The following is a 26,555-nucleotide window of genomic DNA, read 5'->3' on the forward strand; positions in this document are numbered from 1 at the left end:
TGAGGGGGAGAGGTAATGAGAAGGTGGACATATTTAACTGGTAACTAAGGCATAGAAAAATCAGCTAAACAGGCCGATTAGTTGATGGCTCATGCCTATAATCCCAGCACTTTGTGGGGCTGAGGCGGGCAGATCACCTGAGGTCAAGAGTTTGAGACTACCCAGACCAACATGGAGAAACCCTGTTTCTTTACAAAAATTAGCCCAGCTACTCAGGAGGCTGAGGCAGGAGAACTGCTTGAACCCGGGAGACAGAGGTTGCAGTGAGCTGAGATTGCGCCACTGCACTCCAGCCTGGGTGACAGCATGAGACTCCTGTCTCAAAAAAATAAAAAATAAGCTAAACTTGTGTCATTTTTTCATATATAGACAACACCACACACACACATGCACGCACACACACACACACACACACATACACACACACACACACACACACACACACACGGGTACATTCACATATGGGCATGCTCAACAGGTTTTTAACTGCCCAAACACATTTGGAATTCATCTGTGTAGAACATTCCAACACTCCTGCCTCAAAGGATGGTTGATCAGAAGACTGAAGATAACAAACAAAATTCTTGGCCTTTGGTTTGCAAAATAGTCTTCTGAGGTTTCAAGGCAGAGATTTTAGTCTGAGACAACAAAGTTTTGAAGTCTGCAAGATCTGTTTGAGATTCAAATGCCAAATTTCCTTTTTCTTTTTTTTCTTTCTTAAGTGCCAAATTTCTAAAGATATATTTACTTTAGGAATATGAAAAGATTGCATGAGATTAGCACTCTCCTGTCCCCTGCGATAAAGATACCTTCGTTTGGGCAGGAGACAGTTGGTGATGCCATGAAAGGCATGAAAGCCTTTGGGTTAGGGCATGAGAGCGTTCTCTGGCTCTTGGCTGCCATTGCCTAGGAGTTAGTGTCTTGGCTGAGTCTTGGGGTATCATTTCTGTCCTGGCCTGGCTACACCTTCTTAACCTATTTCTACTTGAGGCTGCAATTTTGTGTGTTATGAAAAATCAGACCTTGTTAATGATCTTGAGCAATATAATATAAATAACTCCCGCAAGCTTAGGGTTCCAATAATGGAACACTAGTTAAGTATTATCCAGGACATGTATTATCTGCTGGAATGCCAAGGCTCCCCTGCCTGTGCCACAGCGGTTTGTGAACCCCTCAGACTCATCCTGACACTCAGAGAGGCTGTGGGCAGGCCTAGCACCCTTGCTGAGGCTGGGCACTTATCATGTACACTCTGACTACAGTCAGTAGATGACCTAGTCCTGGAGGAAAACTGTGAAAGTGATCACCCCCAGGGTCACTGTTTGAAAGCACTGTGGTTTCTTAGATTTAATCTATTCTATAACATGCTGATGATTTATGGTTTTCACATCAAAGAAATGAGCACTTACACTTTTTACCCTTAGGGCAAATCTGGCCAGGGGAGGAGGGTTGGTCTCTCACACACAGAAACAGGCATTTTCAAACACAGATACAGATGTAGAACTAGCAACCCTTTGGAAAGCTTGTCTTTTGTTTTAAGGAAATTATCTGTGGGCTGCCTACTATATAAACTAACATTTACACTTGATAGAGACTGAAAGTGGAATATTTTGATTATTTGACATTGTGAGTCGTGAAAAACGTTTTTTTTTTTTTACTTTTATTTTATTTTGAAACGGAGTTTCACTCTTGTTACCCAGGCTGGAGTGCAATGGTGCAATCTCGGCTCACTGCAACCTCCGCCTCTTGGGTTCAAGCAATTCTTCTACCTCAGCCTCCCGAGTAGCTGGGACTACAGGCGTGCACCACCATGCCCGGCTAATTTTTGTATTTTTAGTAGAGACGGGGATTCATCATGTTGACCAGGATGGTCTTGATCTCTTGACCGCGTGATCTACCCACCTTGGCCTCCCAAAGTGCGGGGATTATAGGCGTGAGCCACCATGCCCAGCCCGAAAAACATGTTTAAAGACAAAATCGGCCTGGCTCAGTGACTCACCCCTGTAATCCCAACACTTTGGGAGACTGAAGAGGGTAGATCACCTGAGGTTAGGAGTTTGAGACCAGCCTGGCCGACATGGCAAAAACCCATCACTATTAAAAATACAAAAATTAAGCCGGGTGTGGTGGCTCGCGCCTATAATCCCAGCACTTTGGTATGCTGAGGAGGGTGGATTATGAAGTCAGGAGTTCGAGACCAGCCTGGCCAATATGGTGAAATCCTGTCTCTGCTAAAAAAAAAAATACAAAAAATTAGCTGAGTGTGGTGGCATGCACTTGTATTCCCAGCTGCTTGGGAGGCTGAGGCAGGAGAATTGCTTGAACCTGGGAGGTGGAGGTTGCAGTGAGCCGAGATTACACCACTGCACTCCAGCCTAGGCAACAGAGCAAGACTCCATCTCAAAACAAAACAAAACAAAAATACAAAAATCAGCCAGACATGATGGCGCACAACTGCAGTCCCAGTTATTTAGGAGGCTGAGGCACCAGAACCATTTGAACCTGGGAGGCAGAGGTTGCAGTGATCCGAGGTCGTGCCATAATCTCCATTGCACTCCAGCCTGGGTGACAGAGACTCTGTCTCAAAAATAAATAAAGACAAAATCAAAATTAATCCTCTCCAGTGCTTAAAGTTATATTCTATAATTTTAAGTTTTTTTTTTTTTGAGACTAAGTCTCACTCTGTCGCCCAAGCTGGGGTGCATTAGCGCAACCTCGGTTCAGAGCAACCTCTGCCCCCCCCTTCCCAGGTTCAAGCAATTCTCCCACCCCAGCCTCCCGAGTCGCTAGGACTACAGGTACCCGCCACCACGCCTGGCTAATTTTTTTGTATTTTTAGTAGAGACGGGGTTTCACAATGTTGGCCAGGCTGGTCTCAAACTCCTGACTTTGTGATCCGCCTGCCTTGGCATCCCAAATGCTGGCATGACAGGCATGAGCCACCATACCCAGCCCAGTTTTAAGTTTTTAAAAAACAAACAAGTGTTTCTGAACACGGGAGTAAAAAAATGCATTATCTTGGTATAGGAAGGATGTTTCTAAACACTATAAAAACTAAAGAAGCAGTGTAAGAAAATAGTGCCAAATTTGATTATACACAAATTTTAGGCCAGTTATGGTGGCTCGTGCCTACAATCTCAGCACTTCGGGAGGCTAAGGCATGAGGATCACTTGAGCCCAGAAGTTTTTTTTTTTTTTTTAAGTGGGGGTTTCGTCGTGATGGCCAGGCTGGTCTCGAACTCCTGACCTCAGGTGATCCACCCACCTCGGCCTCCCAAAGTGCTAGGATTACAGGCGTGAGCCACCGCGCCCGGCGAGCCCAGGAGTTTGAGACCAGCCTGGGCAACATTGCAAGACCTCCTCTCTACAAAAAAAAAGAAAACAAAATTGGCCTGCGCATGATGGTATGTGCCTGAGGTCTCGTTTAGTTGGAAGGCTGAGGTGGATGGATCACTTGAGCCTACAGGATGAGGACACAGTAAACTGACGATTGCACCACTGCAGGAAAATAAATACCATAAACAAAATAAAAACTGAAATAAAAAAATTGGGTAAAAATTTTGCTACATATGTGACAACAGATTGATATTCTTCAACATGTAAGGAGTGCCTGAAAATCAAGGAGAAAAAACAAAAATCCCAATAGATTAGACCATAACATGGACAATTCACAAAGAATAAATCTCAAAAAATTTTTTTGCTTTATTCTTTAACAGCTTTTTTGAGATACAATTCCTGTATTATACAATTCAGCTTTTAGTATATTCATAGTTGTGCATGCATTATCATAATCAATTTTGGAATATTTTTATTACTCTAGAAAGAAATGTAAGCATGTGACTAATTCTTTCAGCCCATTGTATAACCTCCCAGTGGGTTCACCTTGCCCTCTACCTAGACAGATCTAATTTATCAAGACAGGGGAATGACATATAGAAAGAGTAATTCACACAGAGCTGGCTATACAGGAGACCAGGTTTTTCTGTTTGTTTCTGTCTGTTTGAGATGTAGTTTCACTCTTATTGCCCAGGCTAGAGTGCAATGGCAAAATCTTGGCTCACAGCAACTTCTGCCTCCTGGATTAAAGCAATTCTCCTTCCTCAGCTCCCGAGTAGCTGGGATTACAGGTGCACACCACAATGCACAGCTAATTTTTTGTATTTTTAGTAGAGACAGGGTTTTACCATGTTGGCCAGGCTGGTCCCGAACTTGGGTGAGCCACTGCACCCAGCACAGAGTTTTATTATTGCCCAAATCAGTCTCCCTGAGCATTCAGGGAGCAGTTTTTAGGGACAACTTGGTAGGTAGGTGGGGGAAAGCCAGTGAGCTGGGAGTGTTGATTGGTCAGGGACGAAATCATAGGGAATTGAAGCTGTCTGCTTATGCTGAGTCAGTTCCTGGGTGGGGGCCACAAGATCAGATGAGCCAGTTTATTGATCTGGGTGGTACCAGCTGATTCATCAAGTGGAGGGTCTGCAATATATCTCAAGCACTGATCTTAGGAGCAGCTTAAGAAGGGTCAGAAACAGTCAGGCGCGGTGGCTCATGCCTGTAATCCCAGCACTTTGGGAGGCAGAGGTGGGTGGATCACGAGGTCAAGAGATCGAGACCATCCTGGTCAACATGGTGAAACCCCGCCTCTACTAAAAATACAAAAAGTTAGCTGGGCATAGTGGTGCGTGTCTGTAGTCCCAGCTACTAAGGAGGCTGAGCCAGGAGAATTGCTTGAATCCAGGAAGCGGAGGTTGCGGTGAGCCGAGATTGCGCCATTGCACTCCAGCCTGGGTAACGAGCGAAACTCCGTCTCAATTAAAAAAAAAAAAAAAAAAAAAAGGGAAGGTCAGAATCGTGTAGCCTCCAGATGCATGACTCCTCAACCATAATTTCTAATCTTGTGGCTAATGTTGGTCCTACAAAGGCAGTCTAGTTATTGGGAAAAGAGCTATTAAAGTCTTTTTTTTGGGGGGGGGGGTCTTTGTTTTAAACTATAAGTTTCTCCCAAAGTTTAGTTCAGTGTACCCCCAGAAATGAATAAGGACAGCTTGGTGATTAGAAGCAAGATGGAGTTCGTTAAGTTAGATCTCTTTCACTGTCTCAGTCATAATTTTACAAAGGTGGTTTCAATTGCAAAGACAAAATTATAATAATTCACTGAGACCATGACATTGCAGTAAAGAAAGACTTCAATTGATATGATGAGGCTGGTCATAACCACATGAGAGACGGAGTTATTACTCAAATCAATGTTACCAAAGGCTTGAAGGTTCGGGGTGTGTTAAAAATAGTTCAATGTGCAGGGAGTTAGGGTATGGCGACAAGAGCAAAACTGTCCCCCCACCCCCAACCCCCAAAAAAGATCTGACCTAACCAACTCCATCTTGCTTCTAACCTCCAAGCTGTCTTTGGTCATTCCTGGGGGTAGGCTGAACTAACTTCAGGAATAACTTATGTTAGAAACAAATGCTTGTTCCTTGGTGCCGAAAAGAAGAACCAGCACTCAAAGAACTTTTCTCAGCAAGGAGATTTTCTTTCTTTTTTTAAAAATTAATTAATTAATTAATTAATTTTTTTTTGAGATGGAGTTTCGCTCTCGCTACCCAGGCTGGAGTGCAATGACGCGATCTCGGCTCACCGCAACCTCCACCTCCTGGGTTCAAGCAATTCTCCTGCCTCAGCCTCCTGAGTGGCTGGGATTACAGGCACGTGCCATCATGCCCAGCTAATTTTTTGTATTTTTAGTAGAGACGGGGTTTTACCATGTTGACCAGGATGGTCTCGATCTCTTGACCTAGTGATCCACCTGCCTCGGCCTCCCAAAGTGCTGGGATTACAGGCTTGAGCCACCGCGCCCGACCCCGGGCGATTTTACTTTCTACTGAAAGGGTGCTTTTTGGAAGTCTGATTGCCAAGAGAGCACATGAGATAAAGAAAAGCAGAAGTTTTTATCCCTGATGCATTGGGTCTTATCTCCATTGGCTGGAGCTGGACTTCACTATCTAGACTGATCCCGGTTGACTAAGAACTTAAAACTTTCCTAAATAGGTAAACACACAATGAAGAACAAAGAAAGGAAGGGGATTGTTTACAGGAAACTAGGAGAGTAATAACATTTCCAAATAAGTAAGAGGCATAGGCTTTAAGCCAGGAGATGCCTGGGCATATTCGGACATGTCTGAGCAGGCTATAGGTCAGAACAAATAACTTTGTTAAAGTACAAGGACATAGAATGTACTTATTCCCGTACTATATTTAGCAGCTGCATAGGGCTTAGCAAGGAGTTACTAGCAAAAAGCAAGGAAACTTGAAGGAAGTTAGTTTTTTTCTTTTTCGAGAAACTATTATTTCTATCACATTATTTATTCTTCAACAAAAAAGGAAACTTTGAAGAGGAACTTTTTACTTTTCACACTTATAGTTTGAAGCAAAGATGATAACAGCCCTTTCCCAAAAAAACCTGCCTTCTCGCCTGGGGACTAGACTGTCTTTGTAGGATTAACAAATTAGTCAAAATATTAGAAATTATGATTTAGGAGTCATGCAGCTGGAGGCTACAAGATTCTGACCCTCCCCAAATTGCTCCTGGGTATAACAACACTATTGTAAAACCTAAGATCAGTGCTGGAGATATTTTGCAGACCTGGCACTTGATGGATCAGCTGGCACCACCCAGATTGATAAACTGGCTCATCCGATTTTGTGGCCTCCATTCAGGAACTGACTCAGCTCAAGAGGACAGCTTCAACTCCCTATGATTTCATCTCCGACCCAATCAACACTCCAGAATCACTGACCCCCACCCCTCACCCATCAAATTATCCTTCAAAACTCTGCTCCCTGAATGCTCAGGGAGACTGATTTGAGTAATAATAAAATTACCATCTTCGTACAGCTGGCTCTGTGTGAATTACTCTTTGTCTATTGCAATTCCCCCGTCTTGATAAATAAGCTCTGTCTAGTCAGCAGGCAAGGTGAATCTGTTGGGTGGTTATAAATTTATAAAATATCCTCCTTCTCAACTTAACTATAATGTTGCCATCATCCTGCTCCCCAATAAAATAATTATCCATGATCGTCAAGTACCCAGTTTACTTGCTGTTTGACAATTATTGTTATTATTATTATTGAGACAGAGTTTCCTTTGCTCTTGTTGCCCAGACTGCTCTATTTTTAGTAGAGATGGGGTTTCTCTATGTTGGTCAGGCTGGTCTCAAACTCCTGACCTCAAGTGATCCACCTGCCTCGGCCTCTCAAAATGCTGCGATTACAGGTGTGAGCCACCATGCCCAGCCTTATTATTACTTTTGAGACGGAGTTTCACTCTTGTTACCAGGTTGGAGTACAGTGGTGCTATCTTGGCTCACTGCAATCTCTACCTCCTGGGTTCAAGTGATTGTCCTGACTCAGCCTCCGGAGTAGCTGGAATTACAGGCACCTGCCCCCACACCTAGCTAATTTTTGTATTTGTAGTAGAGGCAAGTTGTTAGCCTCTACTACATGTTTCACCATGTTGTTAGCCAGGTTGGTCTTGAACTCCTGACCTCAAGTGATCTTCCCGCCTTGGCCTCCTAAAGCGCTGGTATTACAGGTGTGAACCACTGCACCCATCCTGACAATTATTATTATACTATCCTTTTCATGAACACTACACCAGGTCAGGTCCTGTCCCAAAAAGTTTATTACAGGAGTCTTCTACATTGTCTCCTATATCTCAAAATTTCTCTTCTACATTTTCCTCTATATAGCACCAGACTGACTCAGCAAAGTTTACCCGACAAACCTGACCAAACATCTCGAATGGTTTCCAGCTGTATGGTGAAACTCCTTTGTATACATGTAGTTCTTTACAGAACTTATTTTGATTCTTGACATAACTCTATAAGAATGGGTAAGGAGAGTTTAAATTCCCCTAATATCCTGGAGTTTCACAACCCCTGTGTCCTAATAAATCCACATGACCCAGTATCCTCAGACTACATCATGCATTTATTCATAATACGCAGCTGTTGAACCCTTACTGTGCTCTAGGAGTCTACTGATAAAAACAGAGTTTGTTGTGCCCTCTGGACTTAATAATGGGATAAGAGAACAGAGGATACACAAATAAACAAATTGACACCCGTGCAATTACAAGAAGGGATCGATACTGCAAGTAGAAACGATAAGGACTAAGTAAAAGAGAACAGTGGGCAATCTACCTGCGCAGGTGGTCAGGGGAGGCTTCTCTGAGGAGGTGACATTTAAAAGCATTTATTTGCCTGCCGGGCAGAAAATGACCTATAGGGAGATGTGGGGTGTCAGCCAAGGGAAACGGAAAGAAGCCTGGTAGTTGACCAGATGGCTGAACTCTGCTCCTGCTGTTTCAAGTCCATCATTCAGTAAAGATTTCTTGAGCACTATGTGATGTTCCCCTCCTCCCCCACCTCGTGATGTATATAGACTTTGTGCCCCCTCCAGAGGCTAATGAATAATGATATCTGCTGAACCAGTGAATGGAAGGGCTGTTCTGGTTTTCTTTATACAGACAGGGACAATTTCAGTTGTTTGAGAGAAGCCTGGAAGGGCATGCACTGTAATTTGTGATTTTGCTGAGGCTCCAGGAGCATAGCATTAAGCCATAGTATAAATGAGAATGGAGAGAGGGTGCCTTCTGAGAGACACAGTTCCTGGATTCTCTTTGCCCCTTGTAGTCTCACTGCTGCTGCCTGGCTTCCAGCGGATAGTGGCAGGCTAGTTTGGGGGAGAAAAAATATATTTTTCCTCAACCCTCTCTGAGTTCTTTGAGATGGACTGCTAGAACAAAAGACAGATTAACAAGAGAAAAGCAAACAAGTTAATGAACATGACTACCTTACAACTATGTGGGAGATAACTCAGAGAAATGAGACAATCTCAAGAGTAGATATCAAAGAATTAGCTTCAGACTTACCATCATTCCCTGACAAAGAATGAAAGGCATAGGCCAAAACACGTTCATCCTCCCCTAGGACTGCCTGGCCAAGAGGTGCAGGGTAAACAAAAGCCAGGTCTGTGATGCAGATTCAGCTTGCGCTTTTTGCATTAAGAGTTTCCAGTGATTTACTCATCCTTTTCTTCCTGGTACAGAGAGAAAGACACCATTACAGATGCAGATTTTCTTTATAGAGTAAGTTTCTCTTGCTGAACTTCACCACTGGCCTCCTCTCCCTTTAATAGGAATGCAAATAACATTTATAGGAGGCCATTGGTTTCCACTGAGCTCCTGCACCAGCTTCAACAGACCAAACCAAGTCCCTCCTGCTAAAGATTGTTGTCACCAAACTGAAACTAAGTTAGCTGACCTGAGAAATCAGGAGAGATAAAAGTCAGATTTCCAAACAGGCCAGCTTTAGCTGGTATGACAAGGGAGTCTCCTCTGCTTTAACCTTTACAAGGAAAGCAACTTTCAAACTACCAATTTGCTTTTTGTTCTTTGTTTCTGCTTCCTTCAGCCTTTTACCTAGGACTAAGTTATGATATATACTTACATATATATATATATATATATATATTTTTTTTTTTTTTTTTCTTGCCCAAATTCCTATCTAAGATGTCTGGGGAGTCATGCCCTACAAACCATAAATTCTCATCAGATGGGTTTTATTTAACACTGTATATCATGACTTACTTTCCAATCTGATGCTGGCATAACAAGGAAGAAAATAAGAATATTTACCCCAAATCATGTTTCTCTGCCATATCTTGAAATGGCCTTGCAAAGCCATCACTTATGGGAAAAATCCACATTCTGCAGAGAATCCCTTCCCCCCTCAAACTTTTTTTTTTTTTTAACTTTCCTTCCTTTCCCAGATCCAGGAGATAATCAACCAAGAGTCAGGCACACTTTTAGGTCCAATAAGAAACATTTTACAACCTATTCACTCTGAATTCTGCTATCTGAGAGCTTCCTCTGCACAATAAAACTTGGTTTCCACAATCCTTTATCTTACCCTGAACATTTCCTTTCTATTGATCCCAGATCTTCACATAAACTCAACCGACTGTCAACCAGAAAATGTTTAAATTTACCTATAACCTGGAAGCCCCCTCTTTGAGTTGTGCTATCTTTCAGAACCAAACCAATGTATTTCTTTTTTTTTTTTTTTTTCCCGTTTTTTACTTATTAATAGTGGGCTTCACCCAATCAGGTGAAAGTCTTTTTTTTTTAAAGACGGGGTTTCACCATGTTGGTCAGGCTGGTCTTGAACTCCCCGCTCAGGTGATCTGCGCGCCTTGGCCTCCAAAGTGCTTGGATTACCTGTGTGAGCCACCATGCCCCGCCCAATGTATTTCTTTTTTTTTTTTTTTCAGACGGAGTTTCGCTCTTGTTACCCAGGCTGGAGTGCAATGGCGCGATCTCGGCTCACTGCAACCTCCACCTCCTGGATTCAGGCAATTCTCCTGCCTCAGCCTCCTGAGTAGCTGGGATTATAGGCATGCGCCACCATGCCCAGCTAATTTTTTATATTTTTAGTAGAGACGGGGTTTCACCATGTTGACCAGGATGGTCTCCATCTCTTGACCTCGTAATCCACCCATCTTGGCCTCCTAAAGTGCTGGGATTACATGCTTGAGCCACCGCGCCCAGCCATATTTCTTAAATGTATTTGATTGATGTTTCATGCCTCCCTAAAATATATAAAACCAAGCTGTACCCTGATCACCTTGGGCGCAGGTTCTCAGGACCACTCGAAGGCTGTGTCATGGTTCACGGTCACTCATACTTGGCTCAGAATAAATCTCTTAAAGATTTACTCTTGGCCGGGCACGGTGGCTCATGCCTGTAATCCAAGCACTTTAGAGGCCAAGGTGGGCAGATCACCTGAGGTCGGGAGTTCAAGACCAGCCTGATCAACATGGTGAAACCCCGTCTTAAAAAAAAAAAATTTACTCTCAATATATCCATGATTGGTGAGTGTTCTTTGCTCAAATAAGCTCTGTTAAACTTGGCTGATATTTTTCTTTATCATGAAGAAGCTTTAGTGTGGAGTCCAGTGGTCTGAGGCTTCCTGAGAAGCAAACTAAACAGGCCCCCACCATTCAAGACTCACACTCTAGCAAGGTGATGGGATGGTGGGATAAAGGGTCAGAGGATGGGGGCTGGGCCTGGGACTGGGTGTGGCTCCTCCAGAGAACATCTGGGTTTTTTTTTCCTTTTTAAAACCAATTACTTCCCATGGAAGATTAAGTTCTGTATTGCAGTTGTGGAGCAAACATGGGGATGCCATCCATAGGCTCTGAGCCATCAGTAAGCCCTGAGCCAATCTGGAACTTGCCCAAGCTGGTCTGGATCTCCTGGGTTCATGCAATCCTCCTGCCAAGGCCCCACAAAGTGCTGAGGTTACTGTTGTGAGCCATAGCACCCAGCCTTGTAGTGTCTTTATTGACCTCTACTCTCACAGACTCTTGTGTAGGCAGTGGAGATACAGCAGAGAACAGAGGAAAGGATGTGTGCTCTGGGAATTTACAAGACTATGATAATGTGACAGAGGGCTAGAGGAGGCACAGAGCACGCTCCCACCCTTGCCAGCCTCCTGGAACCCAGGTGAGCAGGCAACACCTGGAGAGGCTCCCAGCAGGACTGTGTGTGCTAAGTTTGTTTCTGACCCTGTCTCTGTGCTTTCCTTATTTGTTCCCCTCCTCTGGTCTTAATGCTGACCAGCCAGGTAGATGCTGGTCATTTCAGTTCTGACCCACGGCCTGGACTCCACACTTCCTCACATGGATTCTGTATCAATTGTGGCTCTCAGTCAAAGATCTGGCCTCAATGCCTCATCACATCCAACACAGAAGAGATGCCTCTGTCTCAATGAGGCCACCATCTCAACAGAATTCACATGTTAGGTGTCTCATTCTATTTTCTGTTGCTTGAAACTGGGTAATTTATAAAGAAAGAGAATTTTGTTTTAAAGATGGAATTTCACTGTCACCCAGGCTGGAGTGCAGTGGCACAATCTTGGTTACTGCAACCTCTGCCTCCTGGGTTCAAGCAATTCTCATGCCTCAGACTCCCGAGTAGCTGGAACTACAGGCACGTGCCACCGCGCCCTGCTAATTTTTGTATTTTAGTAGAGATGGGGTTTCACCATGTTGGCCAGGCTGGTCTCGAACTCCTGACCTCAAGTGATCCACTCACCTTGGCCTACCAAAGTGCTGGGATTACAGGTGTGAGCCACTGTGCCCAGCCTTTAATTTTTAGAATTTTATTTATTTATTTTAGAGTTGAGGTATTGCTATGCTGCCCTTGTCGAACTCCTGGGCTCAAGCCATTCTCCTGCCTTGGCCTCCCAAACTGTTGGGATTACAGGCGTGAGCTACAGTCCTGTGTATTCTCCATTGCTCCCAGTGTGACCATTACTAGAGGCAAAATTTAAATCAGGGACTGAGGATGGAGATGGAGGTGGCGCAACATATTTGACTTTGAAGACATTTTCTGTAAATTTTGGAGGAGTGGGTGTGCTACTGGCATCTACTGGGTGGAGGCCAGGAATGCTGTCAAACATCCTACAAAGCATGGAACAGACCCCACACAAAAGGCTTATTCCATCCCAAAAGTCAACAGTGCTTAGGTGGAGAAACCCAGGGCTCTTACCAGTGAGATGAAGTGTTCCAACCAGCAGACTTCTCGGCACTTATCTTCTTCCCATCCCTCCTTGTTTCTGAGATTACCCCACTATAAGACATTAAACAGGCTGGACGCAGTGGCTCACACCTGTCATCCTAGCACTTTGGGAGGCTGAGGCCGACGGATTGCTTGAGGGCAGGAGTTTGAGACCAGCCTGGCCAACATGGCAAAACCTCATCTCTACTAAACATATTAAAAATAAATTAGCTGAGTCAGGCATGGTAGCTCACGCCTGTAATCCCAGCACTTTGGGAGGCCAAGGCGGGTGGATAACCTGAGGTCAGGAGTTTTGAGATCAGCCTGACCAACATGGAGAAACGCTGACTCAACTAAAAATACAAAATTAGCCTGGCGTGGTGGCGCATGCCTGTAATCCCAGTTACTTGGGAGGCTGAGGCAGAAGAATCGCTTGAATCCGGGAGGCGGAGGTTGAGGTGAGCCGAGATTGCACCATTGTACTCCAGCCTGGGCAACTCCGTCTCAGAAACAAAATTAGCTGGACATGGTGGTGCATGCCTGTAGTCCCAGCTACTCTGGAGGCCGAGGCACTGGGCTTGAACCCGGGAGGCGAGGTTGCAGTGAGCCCAGATTGCGCCACTGCACTCCAGCCTGGGCAACAGAGTGAGACTGTCTCGAACACACAAAAAAAGACATTAAATAAACAAATCAAAGTGAATAATCTCTCAACACTTGTGAAACTGTAAGTACAGCGATACACTTTTATATCCCGGTGTTGAAATTAGCCCTCTAGTTGGCCTGTGAACGTCCCATGCCTGCCAAGTGTGTCATCTGAGACAAGCATTTCAATTTGTTTGAGCAGGCACATATCAATCTTATCTGGAAGAAAAGGTGCCAGTAAAAGCCCAAAGAGTAAGTATTGCTACCTAATAATTGTGCTGCAGTTCGGAGTGTTCAAGGTGCTTTCCAATAACATGTTCTGAAATTTGATCTGACAGCGCTTTGGGAGGCGGTTTATTAGGAAGCGGCTGCCCTGTCGCACTCGAGGAACCGCGTCAGTGACCTGCTCCAGGACACGGGGCTAGCGGGGAGTGGAGAGAGGCCGGCTGGACTCAGCCTCCAAGTCCCACACTCGATTCTGCAGGAATAAAAACTGTTCTTCATGCTACCACTCTCCCTTTTCCTGTAAACAAGCAACAAAATGCTGAAAATGCATCTTAACTGAAACGGAAGTCAAATGAATTCGCGTGCGATCACGGGAATTTTTGGCTCTTAACCTTACGAGTGGAGCTGGGTGAGTTCCGTTTGTGGTGGGGGACTGGAAACAGGTTTCTGGGCTTCCAGAGCCACATCCCATCCCCACACAGCCTAGGCCAGGCCAGGTGTTTGTCGGTGAGGCTCCGGGGCTCCAGCTAACCTGAGCTACCTGGGCAGAGCTTTGGGCCGGGAGGCAGCAAGCGGGGTGAGCGGGCGACGACACCGGCCTCTACGCAGTGCGGTGGTGAAGACGTCTCTTCCAGGGAGTCACAGGAAGCAAATCCATCCTTTTAAAGGGCTCGCGTCCCGCGGCCCTCAACCGGCGCGCTGGAGGAGAGCTGTGGCGTTCCCCGAGGTTCATGGCTCACAAGGCTCGCAGCCCAGCCCTGTGATCCAGCTTCCTCAGTATTCGCGGTGCACCACTCAGGGCGACTTGCGGCTTACGTCCCAGGACAAAGGGGACTTGTCCTTTCTTGAAAGTCCTACTGCGCGAAAACGAAGCCCTTCTCTGGCTGCCTGCCCTCCGGGAGAAGCTGCGCCCCGTCAAGCTCCAAGTCTCCGGGCGCTGCCGCCGCCCATTCCCGGCGCGCACCTGGAATTCCCGAGCTCGGGCCCCGCCCTGCCGCCCGCCAGGTGAGCGGCGCCAGGCCCCGCCCCCGCTTCCCCCGCCCCGCTCCATCGCGCCTGCGCAGTCGGCCGTCGGCGCCAGGCGCCGGGGCGGCGCGGCCGTCGCAGTTCGGCGGGCTCAGTGCGCGTGCGCCCTGGCTGCTGGGGGGGCGGGCGGTGTCCGCGGCGAGGGAGCGGGGGCGGGGAGGCGCCGTCTGGCTCGGGCTGGGGCCGGCGGGAGCGCGAACGAGCGACGGCGGTAACCGGGAGCCTGTGGACTGCGGCCCCAGCGGCCAGCAGGTGAGGCCGGCGCGGCGCGGGCGTGGGTCGTACAGGGCCGTGAAGGGGTGCGGGTTGCGGGCGGGCCAGGAGTGCGGCGGCCTGGCCGGGGGCGCAGGTGAGCGCTGCCGGCGCGGGGCCCAGCGGAGCATTGTCCAGCGGGCGGCGCCCGCACAGCGCCCCCTGCCGGCCGGGCCGCGGCGGGGACCCGGGCGGGGCGGGCCTGGGCCTCGGGGCGGGCGCGCGCTCCTTTGTTCGCCGGCCCCCACTCCTCCGTTCCCCCATCTCCGCCGCCCCCCGCCAACATGGCCGCCACCCTCCTGTCCCCAGTTCCCCGGCCGCCGCCGGCCCCTTAGCGCGCGCTTTGTTTGGAGCGGAGCTGGGAGGCCCACGGGCGGGGGGCGGCGGCGCTGCGCAGTCGGGCGCGGGGTGGGGGCGCTGCGCTAGAATGCGGGCCGGGAGGGGGAGCGTTGCATAATCCTGGGCCGGCGACGGGGGCGGGGCGGGGGGAGGGGCGGGACCCCGGCGCGGCGGGTCGGGTCACCCCGGGGACGCGGGCCTGCCCTCGGGCCACCCGTCCCAGGCCCGGGGGATGGCCGTGGTCCTTGCAAGTTGTAGGCTGCCGGAACGCCCACCGGCCAGTCCTCGCGCTGGCGCAGCCCCCTTCCAGATGCGCCCGTTTCTTCGCCGCCCTCCGTGGGGGCGCGGCGAAGGGGTTGCGTGCTCTGGAGGGAGACACGCACTTTTCCTCTCCATCGTGAGTGACCTTGGATGTATTCGTCAAGGAATGAATGTGTTGAAATGTGCGATGCGAGAACTGCGCAGCACCTCGGGTTTGGCTTTCTCCAGCATCTTATTGCATTGATTGTGTCTTCTTGAATTTACAGAGGTTCGTTTTGAGTAATGGCTTCAGTAATGTCAACCCATACGCATTTCAAAGTTTGTTTATGCAATTGTTTTTACATTTATTCTCTTTTTATTTATAATTTTTGAATTAGATTTTGTGTTTTGGAGAGATTTTCCGTACCTGGTGGAAGTGTTTTTAATCTTGGTAAATACGGATTGTTTGGCTATTTTATCACGTTCGTCAGAAAGCAATACCGGGAACATTTAAGTGTTTTAAAGGCTTTCACTCTGCAGTGACTTGTGCCAGAGACGACATACATACCAAAACGGGAATACCTGTCTAACTTTTTTTTAATTGGAATTTTCTGGAAGGAATTCTATGCAATCTGAAAGGATTGATGGAGAGCACAGTAATTGTTTTCTACATCGCTTTTGTTAAGCAGTGAAAATTAGACAAACTTGGAGATTTATACCTGGACATACTGAGTTTTTGAACACTTTTGAAGTGAAATTTTGGAAAGGGCAGGTGAAATGAGGCTTTTTCCAACCTCCCCTTCTCCCTCTCAGTTTGGTTAAAAGGCAAACACCAAAATATTGTGGTAGCTGGTAATTTACAGAACGTTCATTATCAGATTTGATAATTATATATTAAAGCTGTACAATATGTGTATGTGAGAGTTATAGGTAGTAGGTCGCAGAGTCTTATGAAAAATACAATTTACAATCTTCTGAGTAGCAAAATGGTTACTGATAAAATGGTTATGAATTGTCAAGGCAATAGGGCCGGTATATGTCTTCAGTTACCTTTTTATGCCTGAAATCCAGGAAACTGTGTAAATGAATGTTCCCTGGAATAGCCATTGCAATGCCAAATGTTGGTCATTGGTGTCCTTACAGTGTATTTCAGATAATGGAGTGTCTCCCTTACTTGTGAACTGAGGCGTCATGATATTGCTGTGGCTTTTGTGTGCCCCTCTGCATTTTGTGGGTAGTGTCTCACATTTGGCTATCATATTGAGAAGATGAGGGTTACTAATTTGGTTTTAATTGGAAGAAATTTAGGTGGTTTTCACTTCCTAGTGACTTACCTGATTGCACATAGTTACAACATTACTGGTTGCACTCCTTAATTGCTAGCATCTTTTTTCTAGTATGTTAGATATGCATTCTGTTTTGTCCTTTAAAATAATATTTGCTGAGAAAACACTTAAGTGTTAATACTCTATTTGTTTATATTTATTGGATGCTTAATTAAATGTGTTTTCTTTCCCTTTTCCTGAATGAAAAGAAATCGGAAGAAGAGAATCAACTGTTTTGTGCAAGTATTTTGTTCAGTTTAGAAGACATGGTATTGTGAAAACAGCGTAGTCTCTGGAGTTAGACATGGAGTCAGAATGTATATCTAACATACTAGAAAAAAGATGCTTGGAAGAAAGGCCTTCCAAGTCAGAAGCATCTGGGTTGAAGTTGAGCTCCACTTCTTACTGGTCCAAAGCCACGTAACTGATTCATCATGCAGCCTTTTTGTTAGAGAAAAAAAATTTTTTAATGCTACTCAAATATGTCTTATTTTTTTTTCCATACACACATTTGTTATTGAAAATTGCGAAAATATTGAAGGTCCTTTTATTGGAGTTCAAACATTTGAAAACCAGAAAATTTAATTATGCTGTAGCCAAACTACCCAATGTTTTCTTGACATTCCTGCCCCACAAGTTGCTTTACTTCGATTCTTGATGTTGGGCTTCATCTCACTGACTTCAGCCTTCTAAAACATGGGAATCTTAGGACCTACTGGCTCTTGGGGTCACATCAGGGAGGAGAGTTAAAGTATGTTGAAGTTATTCAGACACATTCAAGCTACATAGATCTCTTATAAATTACTGGTATCATGGTAGAAATGAAAAGATAACAAAAAAAGACATCACAGAACTCTTTATCAAGGTTATTGGTATATAGGCTGTCCTAGCATAGAGTAGCTTTCTCAACCTGGTGCATAAAATTCCCAGCAAGAAAAGTACAAGAGTCACAGTTCATGGTTGAATTGGCTTGGTGTCATGATTCCCAATGGTTCTAGCATTCTCAGGCTATTAACATGGTCAGAATTCCGTGGTTCTAGCATTCTCAGGCTATGATACACACAGAAACTGCAGCCACATTGGAATGGTTCCCTTCTTGATGCATTTTGAACTCCCTTTAGGCCAGTGTCTACTAGTTCTTTTTCAAGCCAAGGAAATCTGTTGAGTAACAGGTATCTCAATTTTATCCTATTTGCTTTCTGCATGGATAGCAGTGTTCTTACTTCGCCTACTCCTAAGGTAAGCCATCTCTGATGGCCTGGAAGATTCTCTTCTATCCAGTTGTTGGAATGGATCTTCTGGTAGAAGGAAAGGGGGGAATTTGGTTCTAGGGTTGAAAGTTGTGATACTAAGGTTCTTTATTGACATCTCTGAGCGGAAGAGAGGCCCCGAGTCATCCTGGAAATTTTCTTCAGTGAGCCGTTATGAAGACTCTGAGGTCAAGGTTGGGTTAAACTTTTGTGGTGGGTCCATCCGAGGTCTAGTCAACAGCACTAAGCTCTTCCTGGATCTTTGGGACCCAGTGGAAAGTGATTCCAGCTCTCAAATTGCTACAAGGAAATCTATGACTCAGAAAGAGCCTGAAAACCCAAACTCCAGCAAATAATGGTGAAAGAGCCAACCCGAAAAGCCTTTTAAAACCTTCAATTCCTTATCTATAAACTGGGATAAAACCTATTGTATAAGGCTATTCTGAGAGTTACATGAAATGGATTTATAGAGTTCTCAGTACAGTTCCTGAAATACAGCAGCCGGTGCCAGTAGATTTCCTTCCCTTTTCTACTTTTGAACTTTGCTGTAGTTATTAGCATTTTTTTAACGTTGCAGTAAACAATTGGCTTAGTTGTGCATCAGTATTCAGTCCAATTTAATTTCAGATTAGGTCTTTATGGGAGCCTCTTCATGACCTTAAAATTGACATTAACTCTTTATAGAAGAGGTTGTGTTTGACTAAATATATAAACAGGGCCAGGCATGGTGGCTCACGTCTGTAATCCCAGCACTTTGGGAGTCTGAGGTGGGCGTATCACCTGGGGCTGGGAGTTTGAGACCACTCTGACCAACATGGAAAAACCCCATCTCTACTAAAAATACAAAATTAGCCGGACATGGTGGTGCATGCCTGTAATCCCAGCTACTTGGGAGGCTGAGGTAGGAGAAACGCTTGAATCTGGGAGGCGGAGGTTGCAGTGAGCCGAGATGATGCCATTGCACTCCAGCCTGGACAACAAGAGCGAAATTCTGTCTGAGGAAAAGTAAAAATAAAAAAACCCAGAGATGTATACTGACAGACTTTGTAGTATGATAGAGGAGATACAAATACATATAGTGAGGGAATTCTGCACTGAAGGGTATCTGGGAAGAGAAGGTGATTCTACAGAATAGCAGAATGGGAGAGGAAAGACATCTGGCTGGAGGGGAAAGCAGGAGCAGAGGCATGAAAGAAGTTAAAGAGACCATGGGGGATTTCAGTCCCAGCCAAAGTTAGCCCCTTGCTTGTTTCCCTTTTTCCTTCCTCTCCTTCCTTTTCTTTCTTTTCATCTTCTGTCTTCCTTTGTGAGTGTGTTTATGTATAGTGTGGGATGAGAATACCTGCCTCATCAGGGGTGAGCCTAAATGAAGTGAGATCATTCATCGGCTCCTGGTATACAGTCAGTGCCTAGTTGATATTGATGAGGAAGTCACCACTGCCAACACCACCTGTAGTTTCCTATGGCTGGTCTGTCTAGGGATGAATCTAGAGGCCACATTTTAAGTTCTGCATATAACATTAAGGTGGTTGGTGTTTAATTTGTAGGTAGGGGGAAGCCATTGAAAGGTAGGGACAGGATTGCACCTGTGTTTTAGAACAGTATTAAAGGGGATTTGGAGGAATCTGCCCGTGTAGGAACTTTAATTTCCAGAGTCTAGTCTGTTAGAGACGCTGTTGAAGTCTAAAGTCAGAATATTTTAATTTAAAAATTTTTATTTTCTCTGGTCAGGGTGGAGAAGACAAAGTCAGATTTAATATTATGTTAAATGTACTTTTTTTCCCTGAAGGGAGAAGGGAGAAAGGATTTATTTAATGTAAATATTATTTTATCCAAACTTTGAGAGAATAGATGAAGAGATTGGTAAGGCATTTTTGTACCATTTGAGATGTAGATTATAGTAGCATGTTAACAAAATGGTCAGAATTTTTTAAAGAACTGGATTATATTTGTTTGTAGTTGTGTATGTTTGGGCCTGTCTGGATGACTTGACTTGACACAGCCATAAGGAGAGAAAAGAATGCTTTTTCCTGCTTTGGGTTTTTTTTTTTTTTTTTGATGGAGTCTCGCATTGTTGCCTGGGCTGGAGTGCAGTGGTGTGATCTCGCTCATTGCTCGCTGCAACCTCCACCTCCTGGGTTCACGTGATTCTCCTTCCTCAGCCTCCTGAGTAGCTGGGATTACAGGAGCACACCACCACACCCTGCTAATTCTTTGCATTTTTTTTAGTAGAGACAGGGTTTCACTGTGTTGACCAGACTGGTCTCCAACTCCTGACCTCATGATCTGCTTGTCTCAGCCTCCCAAAGTGCTGGGATTACAGGTGTGAGCCACTGTGCCCGGCCTCCGCCATCCCCCAGAAGGAGTCTTGCTCTGTCGCCAGGCTGGAGTGCGGTGGCGTGATCTCAGCTCACTGCAGCCTCTTCCTCCCAGGTTCAAGTGCTTCTCCTGCCTCAGCTTCCCAAGTAACTGGGATTACAGGTGTGTGCCACCACACCTAGCTCATTTTTGTATTTTTTAGTAGAGACGGAGTTTCATCATGTTGACCAGGATGGTCTTCATCTCTTGACTTTGTGACTCAGCCTCCCACCGTTCCTGGCCAGATTTTTTTTTTTTTTTTTGGTGGGAGGGGTTTGAATTACTTTGTTTATGCTTTCTCTAGAGTGTAATTGTAGACCCATAGTTTTTTAAATTTAATAATAATAATTATTATTATTATTATTTTTTGAGACGGAGTTTCGCTGTTGTTACCCAGGCTGCAGTGCAATGGTGCAAGCTCAGCTCACCACAACCTCTGCCTCCTGGGTTCAAGCAATTCTCTCGCCTCAGCCTCCTGAGTAGCTGAGGATTACAGGCACGAGCCACCATGCCCAGCTAATTTTTTGTATTTTTAGTAGAGATGGGGTTTCACCATGTTGACCAGGATGGTCTCGATCTCTTGACCTCGTGATCCACCCGCCTCGGCCTCCCAAAGTGCTGGGATTACAGGCTTGAGCCACCGCTCCCGGCTGACCCATAGATTTTTATGTATCCCTTGTGTGTTTCTTTTTGAGACAGTCTTGCTCTGTCACCCAGGCTAGAGTGCAGTGGCGTGATGTTGGCTCACTGCAACCTCCGCTTCTTGGTTCAAGCAATTTTCCTGTCTCAGCCTCCTGAGTAGCTGGGATTGCAGGCGTGTACCACCACGCTCAGCTAATATTTGTATTTTTAGTAGGGACAGGGTTTCACCATGTTGGTCAGGCTGGTCTCGAAATCCTGATCTCGTGATCTGCCTGCCTCGGCCTCCCAAGTACTGGGATTACAGGCGTGAGCCACTGCACCTGGCCTTTTTTTTTTTTTTTTTTTTCCTTGAGACAATCTTGCTCTGTCACCCTGGCTGGAGTGCAGTGGTGTGATCTTGGCTTACTGCAACTTCCGCCTCCTGGGTTCAAGCAATTCTCCTGCCTCAGCTTACCAAGTAGCTGGGATTACAGGAGTGTACCACCACGCCTGGCTAATTTTTGTATTTTTGGTAGAGATGGGGTTTCACCTTGTTGGTCTGGCTGGTCTCAAACTCCTAACCTCAAGTGATCCACCCACCTCAGCTTCCCAAAGTGCTGGGATTACAGGCGTGAGCCACCATGCCTGACTTTATACAGTGTGTTATAATGAAATACTCACTGTTTTTCCTCAGCTTGTCACAACGTGGACATATTGAGGTCCTTTCAAGCTAGTTCTCTTTCCTTTGACGTGACACATAACTCTCTGAAGCTTTTCTTGCTTTCTGACACAAGGTGTCTGAGGTTCACTTTATGCTTTTCCTGCCAAATACCTTTCAGTAATTTCTTTTTTTTCTTCTTCAATTCAGGTAAGTCATTTCTTTCAGCTTGTTTTATTGATGAATAGAGTTTAGATACTAAAATCTGAGTGTACATGTTCTTACTGTTAGGATGCCCATGCTTTTATTGGACAGCCAAGGGAAACATACAGATGTGGATTTTTATATTGCTGTTTCTAGTTCAAATTTGACATCACAGTTTCTATTATGAGTTTATCCTTTTTTCTCTAACATTGAAAATTAGCATTCTTAGCAACATTAATATAATTGCTTTATCTTACAGTACAAATGTTGTAGTTTGAAAACAACACTGATAACCATAACGCAACTGTAGGTTTATGTTTGGTTATGGTTATTTTTGTTCTTCACATGTATCTATATAAGCACGTACAGTTGACATTCTGATTTGTAAGGCCATCTGAAAAGATTTTCTCTGATGATGTTATGTGATAATTTGGTTTGTTTTTCTGAAATTCTTCTAAGAATTGTGTTTATTATTTAATGTATTTTTAAATGTGTAGAACATGTATGTGACCATTTATGTAGTTCAAAGGTCGGCGCTGTGTCAAAAAGTTACGTTCGCAGCCTCACTTTCTGTTTTTTTTTTGAGACAGAGTTTCACTCTGTCACCCTGGCTGGAGTGTAGTGGCGCCATCTTGGCTCACTGTAGCCTCTGCTCCCTGCCCCGGGTTCAAGTGATTCTCCTGCCTCAGCATCCTGAGTGGGTGGGATTACAGTTCCTTGCCAGTGTGTCTGGCTAATATTTGTATTTTTGGTAGAGACGGGGTTTCACCATCTTGGCCAGGCTGGTCTTGAACTCCTGATCTCATGATCCACCTGCCTCAGTCTCCCAAAGTGCTGGAATTACAGGCATGAGCCACCTCACCCGGCCCACAGCCTCACTTTCATTTTGTCTCACCACATATTTTTCTCCTTTCCCAGATAATTGTGCTTTATTCTTTTGATATTTCATTTTTGCAAATGTAAGCACATCTGTATATTTTTATTTCCCTTTCTTAATAGGCAGCATTCTATGCACACTGCTCTGCTTCCTTTTGCTTCATATATTCTGGAGATCGCTTCATAGAAGCTGTGTATTTTGTGCTTGCAGCTCATGCCTAATGAGGAACATTTGGATTGTTTATGTTTTCTTGGCTGTTAACAAATATTGCGACAATGAATAACCTTGTGCCTATAGTGTTTTGTATTTGTGCAGATACAGCTTTAAGGTAGATTGTTGGGTGAAAGTAAACACATTTGTAATTTTGTTCATGTCAAAACGATTATATTTCTTTTTAAAACTTTTGAATTTTTTGTGGCGATGAGGTCTCAGTGTTGCCCCAGGATGATCTTGAACTCCTGACCTCAAGCAGTCCTTTCATCTGGGCTTGCCAAAATCTTGGGATTACAGGCGTCAGGCCCAGTTAATTTTTGTATTTTTGATAGAGACCGGTTTTTGCCTTGTTGCTCAGCCTAGAAAATTACATTTTCATGCTGGGTGCGGTGGCTCTTGCTTGTATCACAGCACTTTGGAAGGCTGAGGCAGGTGGATCCCTGCAGTCAGGAGTTCAAAACCAGCCTGGACAACATGGTGAAACACCGTTTCTACTAAAAATACAAAAATTAGCTGGGCAAGGTGGCACACGCTGTAATCCCAGGTACCCCGCATGAGAGTCACTTGAACCTGGGAGGCAGAGGCTGCTCGAGCTAAGATTGTTCCATTGTACTGCAGTCTGGGTGACAGAGCGAGAATCCATCTCAAAAAAAGAAAATTGCTGGGCGCGGTGGCTCAAGCCTGTAATCCCAGCACTTTGGGAGGCCGAGGCGGGTGGATCATGAGGTCAAGAGATCGAGACCAACCTGGTCAACATGGTGAAACCCCATCTCTACTAAAATACAAAAAATTAGCTGGGCATGGTGGCGCGTGCCTGTAATCCCAGTTACTCAGGAGGCTGAGGCAGGAGAATTGCCTGAACCCAGGAGGCGGAGGTTGTGGTGAGCCTAGATCACGCCATTGCACTCCAGCCTGGGTAACAAGAGCGAAACTCCGTCTTAAAAAAAAAAAAAAAAAAGAAAATTAAAATTACATTTTTAAAAGGCAGATCCCATGTCAGCTTTTACTGAAAACTAAATGGCTTCCTGGTGCCTTAAAGACAAAAGTTTATTATGTAGTCTCAAGGATATACATATATAGTTGGTGTACATATCGCTTAATATTCCTTAAAAACAGATACTTTCAGAGAACCTCATTGTGAACATCATAGAGTGCAGTTACACAAACCTATATGGGACAGACTACTGTGCACCAAGGCTGTGTAATACGGCCTAATGCTCCTAGGCCACAAACCTGTACAGCATGTGACTGAACCGAGTACTGTAGGCCTGTAACACAGGGGTAAGTGTTTGTGTATGTAAACATATCTAAGCACAGAGAAAGTACAGTGAAAACATGGTACAAGAGATAAATGGTTCCTGTATAGAGCCCTTACCGTGATTGGAGCTGGCAGGACTGAAGGTTGCTCTGGGTTGAGTCTGAGTGAATGGGAAGGTCTAGAAGGTTATTGTTCACTACTGTAGACTGTATGTAAACACTGTACAATTAGGCTACACTAAATTTATAAAAAGTTTCTTCAGTAATTAACCTTCTTACTGTAACTTTTTAACTTAATAAGCCTTTTAATTTTTTTTTAACTTTTTGTCTCTTTAAATGGCGCTTAGTTTAAAACAGCCCCATTATAATATGGATCCATTGTGGTACATGTGGTCTGTTGTTGACAGAACCCTCATTAGGTGGTGCATGGCTAATTACTTTGGGCCTCAGCCTCATCTTGTACCGTTTCCCCCCTTGCCCTCTGCTCCAGCTGTGTGGGGCCTCCTTCATTCTCCTGTGCTTACCGTCTTCTCCACCAGGAATCTTGGCACTTGTTCTTTCCCTCTGCCTGGAATGCCTTTCTTTGTTAACAGTTATCCCTAGTCTTTAGAGTTTGGCTCAGGCATCACTTTTTAATGAACTTTTCTGTGTGCGTGCTTGCAAATTTTCATAAGAGATTGGACGTGCTGATAGTCATCACCCACTCCAACAAGTGTCAGTTGTCTGAAGTTTTTTTTTTTTTTTTTAAGACAGAGTCTTGCTCTGTTGTCCAGGCTGGAGTGCAGTGGTGCAGTCTCAGCTCACTGTAGCCTCCGCTCTCCGGGTTCTGGTGATTCTCCTTCCTCAGTCTCCCAAATAGCTGGGACTACAGGTGTGTGCCACTATGCCTGGCTAATTTTTTTTTTTAAATTTTTAGTAGAGACAAGATTTCACCCTCTTGGCCAGGCTGGTCTTGAACTCCAGAGCTCAAGTGATCTGCCTGCCTCGGCCTCCCAAAGTTCTGGGATTACAGATGTGAGCCACCACGCCTGGCCTGAACTTGTTTTTTGAGACAAGGTCTCACTCCAGTCGCCCAGGCTGTAATGCAGTGGCACAGTTTTCGTTCATTGCAGCCTCGACCTTCCTGGGGTTCAGGTGATCTTCCCATCTCAGCCTCCACAGTAGCTGAGACTACAGGCACTTGGCACCATGCCTGGATAGTTAATTTTTGTATTTTTGGTAGAGAGAGGTTTTTGCCTTGTTGCCCAGGCTGGTCTTGAGCTCCTGGACTCAAGCAGTCTACCTGCCTCAGCCTCCCAAAGTGCAGGGATTACAGGCATGAACTACTGTGCTTAGCTGTCTGAGGTTCTTGAATTTTTTTCCTGACCTTTCTGCAGTCAAGTCCTCTTGGTGCCTACCAAAATTACAGTGTTATATTAGTTTATGTAATTTAATTAATTTTAGTTTTCCCACAAAGGCTGAGTTTCATGAAAGCAGAACTGTTCCTGTTTCTGACCATAATTACTTTTCTAGTACCTAGCTCAGTGACTGGATTGTGAGGGCTCAAGCTACTGTGTGCAGTAGCTAGAGTTAAATAATGAGGAAATCGAGGCTTGTGCAGTTGATTAAATGTCTTGTTTGCTGCACAGATATCTGTCATATAGTGATTAGTAAGTAACAATTTGGTGACTTTTAATTGTAATTTTTCTTTCAGGATCACATACGGTTTAGAAAAATAAATCCACTAGGATGGATAAAGAAAAAAGTATATGGGGTGTGTATGTATGTATTAAGGCATTTGTTACAGGGATTTGAGGTCACACCGTGTAGGAGTTGGTTAAGCAGTTTCTATCAGGCTGTTGTCTTTGTGCTTCATAATCGAGTTTGAAGTCCACAGGACAGTCGATTGAGAACAGAAGATAGATGTAAAGTGGGGAAGAAGCCATAGGCAGGGGGGATGGAAGGCCATGCTAGTTCTAGCTGTCTGTGTTCTGCTTGTGTGGGTGGCCTGCAAGAGCTGGATCCTTGGCAAATGTAGCCCAGGAGGCGGAGGAGCTTAAGGAGAACCCAGAGGAAGGTAGAGGGGATGCAGCTGTGGTTCTAGGCCAGCCACTGCCTCACAGGACTGGGGTGAGTCAGAAGATGAACAGCAACAGTGTGTGCAAGCTGCAGGGTGGTTGCTGTATCTCCTGCACCCCTCAACTGCTGCGCAAGAATCTCTCGAGCCTTGCAAGTTGGAAACGTAAAGGAAAGGAAATTCTGAGGAATGTAGTTCAGCTCAGCCAAGTTCAAATCATACAAAGCAGAATGAGCAGCTCAGGCTTTGAGATTTTTAGCTCAGGTTACACATAAGGAACCTGAAGGTTTCTGTGACTGCTCTAAAAGTGCAAATGTAATTCTCAATTTGTGGGTGAGATCATTGATTGGTAGGAATAGAATCCTGAAAATTGGATTGGAGGCATATGATCAGATT

The 26,555-nt window shown here is 45.1% G+C and overlaps 2 protein-coding genes across 6 annotated transcripts in view; one reads left to right on the forward strand and one right to left on the reverse strand.

Moving 5' to 3' along the window:
• Positions 1-16,686, reverse strand: part of LOC108591704 (uncharacterized) — a 106,159-nt gene extending 89,473 nt beyond the window's left edge. Inside the window, exons 1-4 of the mRNA XM_078345279.1 lie at positions 16,675-16,686; positions 15,285-15,506; positions 12,608-15,220; positions 8,927-9,093 (exon numbers count right to left, since the gene is read on the reverse strand). Coding sequence (XP_078201405.1) covers positions 14,399-15,220; positions 15,285-15,506; positions 16,675-16,686 — 1,056 coding nt within the window. The 3' untranslated portion in view covers positions 8,927-9,093; positions 12,608-14,398. The remainder of the gene's footprint in view (positions 1-8,926; positions 9,094-12,607; positions 15,221-15,284; positions 15,507-16,674) is intronic.
• SPIN1 (spindlin 1) overlaps positions 13,866-26,555 on the forward strand; it is an 82,128-nt gene continuing 69,438 nt past the window's right edge. For 4 of the 5 annotated variants that reach the window (XM_035299265.3, XM_035299272.3, XM_035299235.3 and 1 more), the window contains exon 1: positions 14,554-14,761. The gene's annotated coding sequence lies outside the window, so the exon portion shown is untranslated. Of the gene's footprint in view, positions 14,489-14,553; positions 14,762-26,555 lie in introns of those variants that run through there. The other variant, XM_035299249.3, reaches the window with a different exon arrangement.

The sequence above is a fragment of the Callithrix jacchus genome, chromosome 1, assembly GCF_049354715.1.
Source record: "Callithrix jacchus isolate 240 chromosome 1, calJac240_pri, whole genome shotgun sequence".
Classification (NCBI taxonomy): Eukaryota; Metazoa; Chordata; class Mammalia; order Primates; family Cebidae; genus Callithrix; species Callithrix jacchus.